At 36.0% G+C, this 15,211-nt stretch overlaps 2 protein-coding genes across 6 annotated transcripts in view; one reads left to right on the forward strand and one right to left on the reverse strand.

Annotated features, from left to right (window-relative positions):
* LOC124642905 (hemicentin-1) overlaps positions 1-15,211 on the reverse strand; it is a 470,700-nt gene that overhangs the window by 373,740 nt on the left and 81,749 nt on the right. The gene's annotated exons all lie outside the window — the stretch shown is intronic.
* On the forward strand, positions 22-3,710 carry LOC124642909 (ecdysone oxidase-like). Its single transcript, XM_047181661.1, has 4 exons — positions 22-136; positions 582-715; positions 1,005-1,901; positions 2,922-3,710. Exons 1-4 carry the CDS (start codon positions 22-24, stop codon positions 3,510-3,512), a joined length of 1,737 nt encoding a protein of 578 aa, XP_047037617.1. The 3' UTR covers positions 3,513-3,710.

Raw genomic sequence — 15,211 nt, forward strand, 5'->3', positions numbered from 1 at the left:
TCCTACATGATGTTTCAGGATATGTCAGCATCAGCGTCAGTCCTGTCTGACATCCAGACGGTGCAGTTGGCGCTCCAAGTGGTGTCGACCTTGCAGCTGACGTCATGGAGGTTCCCAACAGCCTGCAGCCCGAGTAGTGAGTAATTTTGACTTGGTTTGAAAACTTGATGATCAAACCACAATAATATAGCTTTTCGATGTCACTTTTGCTAGTGGCAGCTTTTTATTCGGGTGAGGTGATTTAGCTCTCAGGAAAATGGACAGAATCGCAGGAAAAAGTGTATTTAACAGAGGATCAAAATATCTCGTATAGCAAAAATATGATAAAACTGTAGATACGACATTTTACCTAGGTATATAATATACTTTAGAAACTTGAAAAAACTGAAGAGTTCGCTCAGTCAACCCGTGTAGGTAAATAGTAACATTTTATTTTACACTTAACTTAAATACAAAAACAATACGTCAATTATGAAGTACCAGTAGTTAAAGTTGAGAGCGAACAATTGGATCTACCTTTATTCCGTGACCTTTCTTTACACAAAAGAGCTGTTAACTGATTTTCTCTGAATATTTTTCAGATGGCAGTGCCTTCGACTTCATAATAGTAGGCGCGGGGTCTGCAGGATCAGTCCTTGCGAACAGACTGTCAGCCAACAGTAACGTCAGCGTGTTACTGCTAGAAGCTGGTGGACCACCACCATTAGAATCTCAGGTAAGTACGAACATTCTAGAACATCTGAACAATTGCCTAAGGTTGTTGTTGAAATTTCAACTTTATTGCCATAGGTCAATATATGTTTTATTCGCCACCATATAGCCATGACATGCTTACATAACCCGGATTAGCAGCTAGGAATCTGGCATATGCTGAACCGGATCCTTTCCTAGTTGGTCCTATATTATGCTAATAAATATATACTTGTGCTTTCTTCTTCTTTTTAATGCAATAATATTATTGCATAAATACACCCAGTAATGCTTCTTCTTCTTCTGGTTTTCAGCTGGCTGGACTATTCCCTATCATACCAAGTACTCCATACGACTACAACTTTACGTCAGTGAACGACAACTACACAGCACAGAACTTACAAGGTCACCATGTCGGTCTGACTCAAGGCAAGATGCTAGGAGGTAGCAGTTCCCTTAACCATCTGATCTACGTTCAAGGTCATCCACATGATTTCAACCAATGGGCAAAGATACTAAACGATCCCTTGTGGAACTTCGATAGCTTAGAACAATACTTCAAAAAGGTAGAGAACTTGGTTGATGAGGAATTACTAGCAACATCATCTAAGGATAGACATGGAACTAAGGGTCCTGTTAAAATAGCTAGAGACTCAAGCCCTGATAACCAAAATATCTTGGCTGCTTTTGAAGAGTTAGGTCATGAAATTTTCGATGATTTAAGTGCGCCAAACTTACTTGGGTATACAGAACCTTTATACAACAATGTTGATGGTATTCGACAGAGCACTGCAGTCACTTACCTTGGTGATACAAAAGCACGTAAAAACTTATGCGTAGCTACGTATAAAACTGCGACAAAAATCATAATAGAAAACAATAAAGCCATCGGTGTTCAGGTTATTGATTCGAATGGTGATAGTCACGTATTTTTTGCGAATAAAGAAGTTATAGTGTCTGCAGGTGCATTTAACAGTCCTAAACTTTTGATGGCATCTGGTATTGGGCCTCAAGATAATCTTGAACCTCTTGGTATTGATGTGATTGCTAATCTTCCTGTAGGAAAGAACCTCCAAGATCATCCAACAACAATATTGCTTTATCAGATGGAAAATGACACATCACCTCTCCCAGCTGCCAATCCTTCTCAATTGCCTCCTATGACAGTCGGTCATGTAGCTCTCAACTCTCAGACTTATCCAGATTATCAGGCTATAACCAGGCCTCTGTCACTCGACGTACTTGCGCGCGATAAATGCCTACCGCTCGCTGGGTTACCGGTAGCCCCACGCGGCTCAGGGCGCACAACAGTCACACGCGCCGCGCGCGCTCATATATTATTATTTTTATTTCGTGGCATGTTATGCTGTTGGTTTTTATTAGGTTTTTTAAGCTACCTCACAAACTGATGGATTATTTTGAGTTGTGTTGGTTTATATGCGACTATTGTAAGATTTAGAAACATTTTATACGTATGAACTTATCTAGTAATTTTTTTTTTAAATAAATTAATACTTATCTACTTTATGATTTTAACAACAGAGATCATTAGGTACTTATTTTTCTTTAGATACCTACTTAGTTATAAGAACTGTATTGTGAGTTTTGTAGCTCAAAACACATCTCGAGTGTAAGTAGGTTTAGTTCTGGTCCAACTTAATGACGACTCGGAACATTACGCGTGTCGCTACGCAGAAACCAATTTTAGGTATGTATCAACACTCGACGGAGTTGTACCATATGGGGTATGGCCAGGTATGGCACTTGTGCTCGAAAAATAGTTGGAAACCGCCTTTGATTTTGACGAAAGCTTTACTTAAGTACTTACCTATGCTTACGTATTAGGTAATATTTAGTAACATGTATCCATACTCCATTTTAGTAGGCAATACAATAGTTAACTAAAGAAAAATATTCTTCATATTACTTTTTATTTAAAAACTCAGTTTTAAAAAAGGCTGTCTTAAAATAAGCGTAACTTTGTTACCTACTTAAATATTAATAAATTGTAAGAAGCAACCCTAAGCACGGCCACGGCACGGTTGCGGTCACTGAACTGTGCGCTATCGCATTGGAATAACAATCAAGCGCTCGAGCTTTTAAGGTTCATTTTATAACGCAGCTAGGAATTTGTAGGTAGTTGGGGAACTTGTAGGTGCTTATAACAGTAGGTATGGACTTTTTTGTATGGAGTGATTTATCTGTTACGTAGTAACTATTATATAATCTGTGCTATAACTCTGTTATTCCCTCACGATTCAGATGCATTAATTCAATTATGTTCAAACGTGTTTAAATTCTCAAATGATTTTTGCGATGAAGCATATAACGCGAATATTGGTAGAAGTGTTTTGTTTATCATTATTGATCTGTTAATGCCAAAATCACGAGGAGAAGTGTTACTAGCAAGTGCTAATCCAAAAGATGATCCTTTTGTATACACTCGAACTTACAACAAAACAGAAGACTTGAAGTTAATGGCAAAAAGTTTAGAAGACTTCAATAGAGTTTTGGAGACGACATACTTTAAGAGTATTGATGCTAAACTGGTTGATACTGGATATTGCAAAAATGTACCTGCCGATGATTTTTGGGAATGTTATGCAGTAGCTACGTCTTCCAGTCTTTGGCACTATGTAGGAACCTGTGCGATGGGTTCTGTGCTTGACAGTAGGTTGAGAGTAAAGGGGGTAGATGGTCTAAGGGTGGTAGATTCGTCTTCTTTCCCTACAGAAGTGAGTGCTAACCCTAATGCTGCGGTAATGATGGTGGCTGAAAGAGCTGCTGACTTTATTCTTGATGCATGGAATATTTGCGTTTAATGGAAAATTCTAGAATATGGTAACTCAACGAAAAATAAGAATAATGGCAAAGGAAATTGTATTGAGCTTTTAATAAAGATTTCAGGCATTTAAATTGTTTTTCTTTAAAAACGAATTAGTCTTGTTAAGTGAGATTATCAATATCGTAAAAGCATTATAAATAAAAATAGTAAAAAATCAAAACTAGGAAATAAATAATATGGTTACTTATTTAATACCTGTATTCACAGCAGTCTCTTGCAGAAAGAAAAGAAAAAAAAAAGTTGGAATTCGTTTTATACCAACGGCATTGATATACACGTGTTACGTATGTGTTTGTAAAATAAACAAAGAAATAGACAAAAATACGGTAAACAAAATTATGCACTATGTACAAACCGGTAGATAGTGACAGATGCTTAATATAATAAATGTGAAAACAGCTCTGTCTGTCTACCTGTACTACATTCACACGCTAAAACTGGTGACTTGATTCAAATTGAGTATGGTAGTTGGAAAGTTAGTCTAAATACTAATAAAAAAGCACTAAGCCTATTTTATTCAAGTATATGGGAAGTGACCTCTCAAGACGTTGATCTATACTATATAATATTATAAAGAGGAAAACTTTGTTTGTTTGTTTGGTTGTAATGAATAGGCTCAAAAACTACTGGACAGTTTTTAAAAATTCTTTCACCATTCGAAAGCTACATTATCCTTCGAGTAACATAGGCTATATTTTATCCCGGTACGGGCAGTAGTTACCACGGGACGCGGGTGAAACCGCGGGAAAACGGCTAGTTATATATAATTTGATTTGAAAAGTAATAATTCTCATATAAATAGGTTCTGTAGTAGTAGTATGTACTAGTATTTATTTTTGTAGTTCAAAATCATATGAAAATGATTTGAAAGTAACCTTTGAACATGAACATATTGTTACGTACATCTGCTGTGAATAACAAGGTCAAAGCCTATTATTACTTTATTTGTCCATGAAATTTTAAATGAGATGAAATGTTCTTTCACTCAAAAATTTCCATCCAGCTGTTTCTACAATTTAGGAAATAAGGAAAAAGTGACTACAATCAGCCAAGACAAGAAATATAATATAAAAGGTATTTGAAATGGTCGACTCCATGGTACTCAGACAGGCTCTTTCTAAACAAAAAAAAATACCCAGAAAGTTACTGGATTATGACCATTCATAATATCACTATCTTCCTAAGAGTGAACCATTTTGTAATTCCATTAAAATAAATGATTCAATATGTTTGTGTACCGTTTTTGCCTCTTCTCCCCATTTCGAATATGTATATTTATCAAATTACTAGCTTCCGCCAGCGGCTTCGCCCGCGTGGTGTGTTGATAAAAAGTAGCCTATGTGTTAATCAGGGTATCACCTATCTACATACCCAATCAAATCGGTCCAGCCGTTTTTGCGTGATTGAATAACAAACATACATCCATACATTCTCACAAATTTTCACATTTATAATATAAGTAGGATTGAGTATATAAGTCAACAACAGTTTGGAATATTCATCTTAACTTCTGGATAAGGCACAACTTACAACTCTCTCGGTAAGTCATTTTCAAAATTGGATTCAACATTTTTGAAATGTTTTTGTACCTATTTGGCAGTCCATAATAAAAAATATTACATAAAAAAATCATCGATTTTTTATAACAAATCAGGTCTAATTTCAAATTGAACTATATAATTTTTTATTTTGATTGAGTTCAGCGATGGCGGACGCGGCAGCAGCGATCACAACGATCCAACTAGCTCTGCAGTTGCTGCAGACTGTTACTCCAACTGCATGGAGGTTTCCATCTCAATGTGCCATTAACAGTACGTAGCATTTTGTTTTCTTATGAATACAGTCAAGCTTGTAACTAGGTTTCCCCATAGCTTGCACACGACCAAAATATGCAAATGACATAAGTTCATCGCCATAGGTCCCATAATAATAGGTCCCATTATATTTGTATGGGTTTAAAAGAGAATGTACTGTCTAATTTTACTAAAGCCATTCTTTCTACCATAACTGTTGCAGATGGTGATTCATTTGATTTCATCGTTGTGGGCGGAGGATCAGCCGGTTCCGTCATAGCTAGCAGACTTACAGAAAACAAAGATATCAACGTATTGCTCATTGAAGCTGGAGGATATCCTCCTTTGGAGTCAGAGGTAAGATTCTTTAAAAAAATATTTTACATCATAGCCACTCATTATCTGACACTGATAATAATTTTGATGAGACTTAATTTGTCTATACATTTACAGTTGCCGGCCTGGTTCACGCTTCTAGCACGCTCCAAATACGACTACAACTTCACATCAGTGAGTGATGGAATAACTGCACAGAATCTTCAAGGTAACTTCGTCAGCATGGTGCAAGGCAAGATGCTAGGCGGGAGTAGTGGCCTACATCACATGACGCACACCAACGGTGACCCAGAGGATTATAATAACTGGGCAAGAATACTTAATAATACCAAATGGTCTTTTGACTATGTTCAAAAGTATTTGAAGAAAAAGGAAACTTTAGTAGACGAGAAACTTCTCCCATTAGACAACAGTACATATCATGGCACGGATGGTCCATTAAAGATTACACAAGAAAGATATGTTTCGAATGTAAATTATTTGGAGGCTTTTGCGGAACTTGGTCATGATATAGTGACAGATATAAACTCAAGAAATCCTGCACTTGGCTATGGGGAGAATCTGTTTGAGATCGCTGATGAAATACGTCAGAGCAGTGTTTTAGCGTACCTAGGACGGGCTAAAAATCGCACTAACTTATGTCTATCTCTATTCACTACTGCGACTAAGATTTTGATTAAGGACAAGGTAGCTAAAGGAGTTCAAGTGACTACATCTACTGGAGAAATATATGAATTGTTCGCAAAGAATGAGGTTATAGTTTCTGCTGGTGCAATAAATAGCCCGAAACTGCTCATGCTTTCAGGTATTGGACCAAAAGATCACCTTGAATCACTAGGGATCGAAGTGATATCAGATCTGCCAGTTGGACAAAACTTGCAGGATCATGCGTGTGCTGCAATAGCGTATCAAATGGACGCTTGTGATCCAAATCCTCCAGCTTCGAACCCCCACAAATTCCCCGTGCCATCATTCAACGGTTATGTTTCACTCAACTCTTCAAACCCTTGGGCAGATTATGATACAACTTGGAGTTCCAATGTAACTCAAGCGATCTTCTACAGTTGAGCGTTAACATGTTCAGCTACTCATACGACATCTCCCAAGCATTTTACGATGCAAGTAAAGATAGGAAAGTATTATTCACATTGCTTGGTTTGGTCATGCCCAAATCTAGAGGCAACATTACTTTAGCCAGTACTGATCCTACTGCCAATCCTATTATTTACACAGGCATGTTTAGTAACTATGAAGATATCGATTTAATAGCTAGAGCTTTTATGGACCATAATAAAGTATTAAACACGACTTTCTTTAGAGCGGTCAACGCTAGTCTGATTGATACAGGGGTTTGCAAAGATGCGACGAGCGACTATGATTTCTGGAAGTGCTACGCAGTATCGATGTCAGCGACGATGTGGCACTACGCTGGTACTTGTGCCATGGGAACCGTGGTAGATAGTGACTTGAGCGTGGTTGGGGTGGAGTCGCTTCGTGTAGTGGATGCATCCGTGATGCCCGCGTTGATTCGAGGGAAGATTTATGCTGCAGTTATGATGGTAGCTGAGTATGGTGCTGATATCATACGTGAAGCTTGGAATATCTAGTAGGAAACAAATCTAGTTGATCAATTTTATAATCAGTGTAATTGTAATAAATATTTAATTGGTTTCTTGAGTTGTTAAAATATCTGTATGTATTTTTTGTGGTTATGTCAATAAATATTGATTCTATTGCAAGTCTCACTTTATATTGTCTTCTATTCTATTACTATACGTTTCAACAATATTTGTCTTAATACCGAGAACTAGGTATTAATTAACGAGTTAAGTAACGAGAGAAGAGTGAAAGCTGCATTGAAAATTGGATAGCAATATACACTATACATAGTAACATTAAGGTGCTTAACATAAACCCCCTAAGTAAACCGCTTGCACCCAAAGAACATAAAGCACCACTTAAAAAAAAAGAAAACACTACGAACTACATTTAAAACGCTTTAAAATGAAATAACAAAAGAGAAAACTCATTTATGTAGTTCAAAAACTTTATTCACTTCATTGTTTAATTAAAAGTGAGCAAAAAGAAATAAAGAAAACTACTAACGAGTGGGTACGGCTCGTTTTGTGAAAATCTACGTGAAACCGCTTGAAGGCATAAAATAAACATGATTCTATTTAAAAACATGTCAGACATGACCTATCATTAATTTTTGGTCTTATTTTAGATTAATGTTCAGAAATATTTAACTTTTTAATTATTGTGTGGGCAGGTAATACCACCTACCTAGATGTTACCTTTTTGGTTTTCAAAAACGTAGTTCATAAAATACATCATGCTTTTAGAAAGCATTAGCTAACAGAAAATGTATCTAATACAGGACGAAGATTTTTGTCTCACTTTTGCACTCGTTCGATTTCTTGTTGTCTTTGTTGCTAAGTATACCAAACTTGCTGACAAAGTAAAAGCCCTTTCACACTAGTGGATTTTATCGCGCGTCGCTCCCGAAGTTTCCTACGACCGTGACGCGCGTTGTCGCGCAGAAAATTTGCCCGTGTAAAAGCGCTACAAGATAAGGTAACGAAGAGGACTTTTTAACTCCTTTTCTGAAAGACGTTAGGAAGAAAATACAAGCATATTGACAGACAAGTTATAATCACAATAAAAGACACGTTTAATATCAAAAGTGCAACAATTTGTCGTCAGTAAAAACAGGCAGAAATATAGGTGACAGTTACGTGTAAAACGCCTGTCAATATTTTCTGAGCACGCTCCAATTTCAGACTAGAACTGAAAATAATAGCAGAAATAAACTTATAGTTTATCTGTTGCGAAACGAATCATACAGGCGTTTATTACGATTGTAAAAAAGTGCAGAGCAGAAAAATGGATACCTCTATATTTTATGACTAGTTGTTCCCTGCGGTTTCACGCACGTCCTGGGAAAATCACTTTGCGTTACCGGGTAAACAGTAGCCTACGACATTTATTGGCTTTAGACTGTCTGTGTACCAGACAATAAAATCGGTGAAGAAGTTTTCACGTGAAAGCATGACTAAATATCCATAATTTTCCCACCATAATATATTTTTAATTTTTTAAGACAGAAATATCGTACTTTACCGAAGGTTTGCAATTGATATTTTCATAATCATAACACGCGATAGACCTTGGCTGACTAAATAATAATGTAAATATTATGAGTAACAATACAGGTGTCTTCGTATAACTGTAAAAATTGTTCTCTGCAGTGTGCAACGGTAAAATGTATTTATGTAGTTTTAGCCTACAAATTACCCTATGTTTCTAAAGAAAAATAAAGGTTTATTCATTTTGTTATAGATGATGTGTATTTCTTTATTTACATGCAGTATTATTACCAACTACGAAAATGCTGCAATGTTTACAATTTACTGTCATTGTATTGTACAATATGTTCTGTTATCTAATAGGTACTTATTGACAATTATTACGTCAGTCAAACTATGTAACCAAAACAATACAATCAGCATTGTATTGTCCTTCAAAAAACAAAAATTGTAAACACTTGAGTAAATAAGAGAGGAGAAACGGCACATAGTGTTATACTTATTCAGGAAATAATCATTATATGTAATACCGACCAGTTATAATATAATTAAATTCTTACTAATACAATTCCAAATATATTATGTGAGATATTTGCTACAATTTCACGGTAAAAGACTGGAACATATTCAATAGATTATGTATATGTTATGGACCAAGTGATAAATTGAGCAGTATACATAATGCCCGGTCATTATGAAAAATGCCCAATTTGAGAGTGCAATTTGATAATAATTATTCAAATAATCAAATTGACCGGGCACTATACATATTGCCCATGACCTTTTGGGCAAAGTAATACAAGCAACGTAATAACATATTTATATTCAATTTTTTATTGTTATTGCCATTTAATTTAAAATTAACTAAATATTAAACCACTTAAATAATCAACCTCATGATTTGGATTAATTATGAAGGACTTCTGCCTTAAAAATCCACTAGTTTTTGCATTTAAAAGTTAAGGAAAGTCATATTTAAAGGGTGCTTATTAAACAGGCTCCTTTTTAATATAATTATTCGCCCCGAATAATGTATGTTGCCTTCTTAATTACTAAGTCAGCCACAATTAACGAGCATCTAAATAATACTATCTCAGCCACTCGTTATCTTCTAAGTAAACCACTCTAAATACAACTCCGCATGATGGTTATTTTTTAGCATCTAAATTTGTAGCATGCATTCTAACAGTAAACTTCTAAAATACTATTAAATGACATCATAAAATTTATTTATTTAGCTTCTAATTTTTTAACTCAGTACGTTTAAAATGTAAGCAAGCAACATGCAGCAAGCATGGCTTCTGTCACGGCTCCGGTGCTGCGGGGCTCCGGCGGTCCCATGCGAGCTTATCGTCGCAGATGGTTTGCCTCAGCTCGCAGGCCGCCTCGCCCCTCCACACTTACGCGGTTTTGAATTGCACTCTAGGGGTAGGACAGACAAGACTACGTGGAGTCGGTTTTGCAGCGATACGTTTTCGTCACATCATCCTCCGAGCCTTTTTCCCAAACTATGTTGGGGTCGGCTTCCAGTCTAACCGGATGTAGCTGAGTACCAGTGCTTTACAAGGAGCGACTGCCCTATCTGACCTCCTCAACCCAGTTACCCGGGCAACCGTTATGTGGGATACGTTTTCGTCACTAACTTCAATTTTTTGCTTTATTATCAAATTGCCCAACTGTCATGTAGCAATATAATAATGCCCGTGCAATGTGATAAATAATGAAGTTAAGATAGTTATTAATCACTTGGCCCGATAAAGCTAGACATTATTCATAATGCTCGGGCATTATTTATAATGCCCGAATTAATCACATGGTCCATAACATATACATGGAACACGGACTATGATCATATTTTGCCCAAGTAGAACCTCGATCAACGGTTAAAAAAATAATAATAGGTATTACCTTCTTCATGCAATATTGTAATAAAAGTAATTTACCAAAAAAAAACTGTCAAGTGCAGAAGAAAGGTGGGTTTCTATCATTTCATACTGAAAATTAATATTTTCTTAGAATGCTGCCACTAAGCCACATTTTCCCCTTTTCTTTCAAAGAGGATACAGGTTGATGTTATAACTTATTTTACTTTAATATATACTTTAATATAATAATTGAGATAAAACAAAAGATTACATTTAAAATTATTAATACTTCCAGGAAATTACAAAACGGATTATTTTAACCAAAATTGGTATGGAAACAATTTCAAAACTATTATCATAAAAACTATGAAGTGTATATAATTTTATATTTATGTATCTTGTTTACCTCATTTATATACTGTATTTAAAACTGAAACAGCCTGTAACCGCTTAAAACTAGCAAAACATAAGGTGTAAACAAACACGGCTGTATATAAAAGGCGAGTGAACCGTTATACTCACAAACTGGATAAACATACTACACGGATATCACGTAAGTACTGTTACCTATATTTTACAAAAATATATAAGCTGCTAGCCTTTTTTTTTTTTTTGTTGTCGCTGGGCTAAAAATGCTATTACGCATCCCCTTCCCGTCGGGGGACGGGAGAGGGGTATGTGGGACTCCCCGGTAAAGACGTTCCCGGTATACCCACTAAAAAGGCCCAGCGGCACTCCGACCTCGCCTGAGTGGAGGGGGTCTGGGAATCTATGGCATCCAGTCCCCCACCGGCGATTGCCCGCCTCACGGCAGGCCCCTCATGCCCCCCCCCCCATTGGGGAGGGCCCCCTATGATGGCCGGAGCACAAGGGGCATAATAAGCTGCTAGCCTGCATTACAAAACATAATTTACCTGGAGATTTTTCCATATTTTTTTTCATAGTCAGAGTTTTTTTCTCAACTATGTTGGAGTCCGCTTTCAGTCTAACCGGATTCAGCTGAGTACCAGTGCTTTACAAGGAGCGACTGCTTATCTGACCTCCTCAACCCAGTTACCGATACCCAATGGTTAGACTGGTGTCAGACTTACTGGCTTCTGACTACCCATAACGATAAAACCTTCTTCTTACAATCTTTTTCTTACATATTATGTATAAAACCTTAAAAAAAAAAAACAATTTGGTTTTGTAGTTGAGAAGTTATGTATACCGATTTTTGACTTCCTCGTTATTTTTAATTATATCTACTAAAGTTGAGGAGCTTGTTTGACTGCTGAGATAAGCTAATAAAATAAGATAGTTCATTTATCCAAAAAGGCAAAGGCTTTTTATCTGGGTGCGTGGCGTGGTTTTTACGAGATGCGAGTAAAACTAGAAGTTGGAAGAAGCTAGTATTGGAGATTATTCTTTCTATTTCAAAATGTACCTAATTATAGTTCGGCCATTCAGAGAATGCGTTCCTGACACGTCGCGATTGAACTGACGACGTAACTTTGCAATGGCGTTGCAGTTACGATAAAAATATTTTTGCTGGTTGTTTACCGTTTTAACAATTGAGGAGCATTAAAACAACATTATTATATCAATAATCAATGAATGTAGTTACGTCGTCAGTTCAATCGCGACGTGTCAGGAACGCATTCTCTGAATGGCCGAACTATAATGACTATACTTTTATTTACTAGAAAGAAAACCGTAAAATAAACCAACAAATCGTTTAATCACTAGTACATAATTTTCCACGTATTTACTTATTAACATTATATTTGACATTAATATGTAGCCTCCTCGTTTACTTTGACATATAATATACCTACAAATATTGGCCGTATACTACATTATGTTATCTATCTAAATAATATAGGTTTTCACTAACATGTGGTATTACTAATATTCATCCCGTATTTAAACAAACTGTTGAGTAGGATTATGATATTTGCTTGTTCATGTCATGTTAAAATTAGGTTGCATGTCATCTGGCTTTCAGCTAGTTATTTAACTTTTCATCTCTCGGTATTAACTCAAAATACATATCACAGAATATTAACAATCATTCAGAATTATTTAATTATTCTTTATTTCGATTGCGAAATGTTTAAACTTTACGTTTCCAGTGTCAGCGGTAACATAATACATTTGCCATATTATCATTACCCATCAAACTGCAGTTACCTAACTTGTATGTCTGTCTTTCTGGCGTGCCTTCATGCCAAAACTACTGAACTGATTTCAATAAAATTTTGTATACAGTTATTCTAGTGACTAAGAAAGGACATAATGTTATTTTATAACCGCCTGCGCGAAATAATTTTTTGGGTTCCTGATTCCAAGAACAGCTACTTATTCAGGAATTTCTCTGTTCGATCATCCATTATATATGTTATGGACCACGTGATTAATTCGGGCATTATTTATAATGCCCGAGCATTATGAATAATGTCTAGCTTTATCGGGCCAAGTGATTAATAACTATCTTAACTTCATTATTTATCACATTGCACGGGCATTATTATACAAGGTGTTGATTTGCATTTGTGCCATAGTTCAGAAGGAGGACATACAATACGTAAATAATCGATTGGAATTACAGTAGATGGGAAATAACTAATATGCACTGCTTTTTTTGTCATTGTAATGTCGTGGTATTTTAGAAGTAATCCAATTTTATGAATGAAATTTATGAGTGATCGTTGCGTATGCTTTGTGTTTGCGTTTGTGTGAGCGTGCAGCATGGTTTTAAGGCCAGTAACATACGCGCCAAGTTTAAATAAGGCTAGATGACATTTACGGAATTCCGAAAAAAAAAATAAAGAAAAAAAACTACGTACCAATTTTTTTATTGATTTGGGTCGAGAATCATTAGCATAATTACCTCCTTGAATATGGCACGGATGCAAATCAACAGCTTGTATTGCTACATGATAGTTGGGCAAATTGATAATAAAGCTATATTTTATGCGGTGCGAGGGTGGCAGTTGTTCTAATAAATAAATCCTGTTACTTGCTACATATTTTATGATTATTGTTTTAAATTATATGTTCTATTTTAATGGGAAATTATAAGTCTAGCCACAAAATTATTAATTGGACAATTGTCATCTAATTTACTAACTCGGCCTCGTTTTTCTTGATCTCATTTTTCTTGGCTCCTTTTTTTTATGGTAGAATTTAATTTGGATTCAAAACATTGTATTAAAATCTGAACTTAGTGACGAAAACGAATCGCTGCAAAACCGACTCCACGTAGTCTTGTCTGCCCTACCCCTAGAGTGCAATTCAAAACCGCGTAGGCGCGGAGGGGCGAGGCGGCCTGCGAGCTGAGGCGCAGGTAGTTGAAGCGCTCGCCGCCACGGCTGAGGCTGGCCGGCTGAGCCGGCCAGCAAGCCGAAGCTGCGGTGGTGAGCGTGAAAACCATCTGCGACGATAAGCTCGCATGGGACCGCCGGAGCCCCGCAGCGCCGGAGCCGTGACAGAAGCCATGCTTGCTGCATGTTGCATGCTTACTTCCATGCTCTGTCAATTGATATGGGATGTGTTATATTTTAAACGTACTGAGTAAAAAAATTAGAAGCTAAATAAATATATTTTATGATATCATTTAATAGTATTTCAGAAGTTTACTTTAGTTTAGCATGCTACAAATTTAATTGTGGCTGACTTAGTAATTTAGAAGGCAACATACATTTTTGGGGGCGAGTAATGATATTAAAAAGAAGCCTGTTTAAATAGCACCCTATTTTAATTATATTTTCTATGTGACTTTTATTTAGAGAAGCTAAATAATAAAAGTTAATTATGCCAAATAATGAGTCCGATCGCTTAAACTTTAGTTTATTTTGTTTTATAATAATAAGTCATTTGTATAAAACAAAGATACGTTGTAAATTTTTGGTTTTAAATTTAATTATATTTTATGTTATATTTTTAATATGACTTTCCTTAACTTTTAAATGCAAAAACTAGTGGATTTTTAAGGCAGAAGTCCTTCATAATTAATCCAAATCATGAAGCTGATTATTTAAGTGGTTTAATATTTAGTTTATTTTAAGTTAAATGTCAATAACAATAAAAAAAAATGAAATTAAATATGTTTGTATTACTTTGCCCAAAAGGTTACGGGCAATATGTATAGTGCCCGATCAATTTGATTATTTGAATAATTATTATCAAATTGCACTCTCATATTGGGCATTATTCATAATGACCGGGCATTATGTATACTGCCCAATTTATCACTTGGTCCATAACATATACATAATCTAGGTTCAAGCAATTTCGGATATCATTCTCCATACTGTAAGAAGAATAGAAGCCGTGTCTATTACAGCCACATGATACACGTCCGTCTGTTTGTCTCGCACGTGTATCATGTGGTTGAGACTGGCCGGCTGCTACCGCACATGATTACAAGGAGCTGTCATTACCACAATAAGCTATTGGAAACCTCATATAAGAAGAGTTTGAACTATTGGTTAATAGATGCGGTAAGTATGCGTACTTGTTTTTACCTGAAGTTGTTGTTTTTCAAGTTTTTTTTCCGAAGGTTTTGTTTTTTTTTTAATGGTGATTTATGTAACCTCTTGTATGCCGCTA

This window comes from Helicoverpa zea, chromosome 26, assembly GCF_022581195.2.
Source record: "Helicoverpa zea isolate HzStark_Cry1AcR chromosome 26, ilHelZeax1.1, whole genome shotgun sequence".
NCBI lineage: Eukaryota > Metazoa > Arthropoda > Insecta > Lepidoptera > Noctuidae > Helicoverpa > Helicoverpa zea.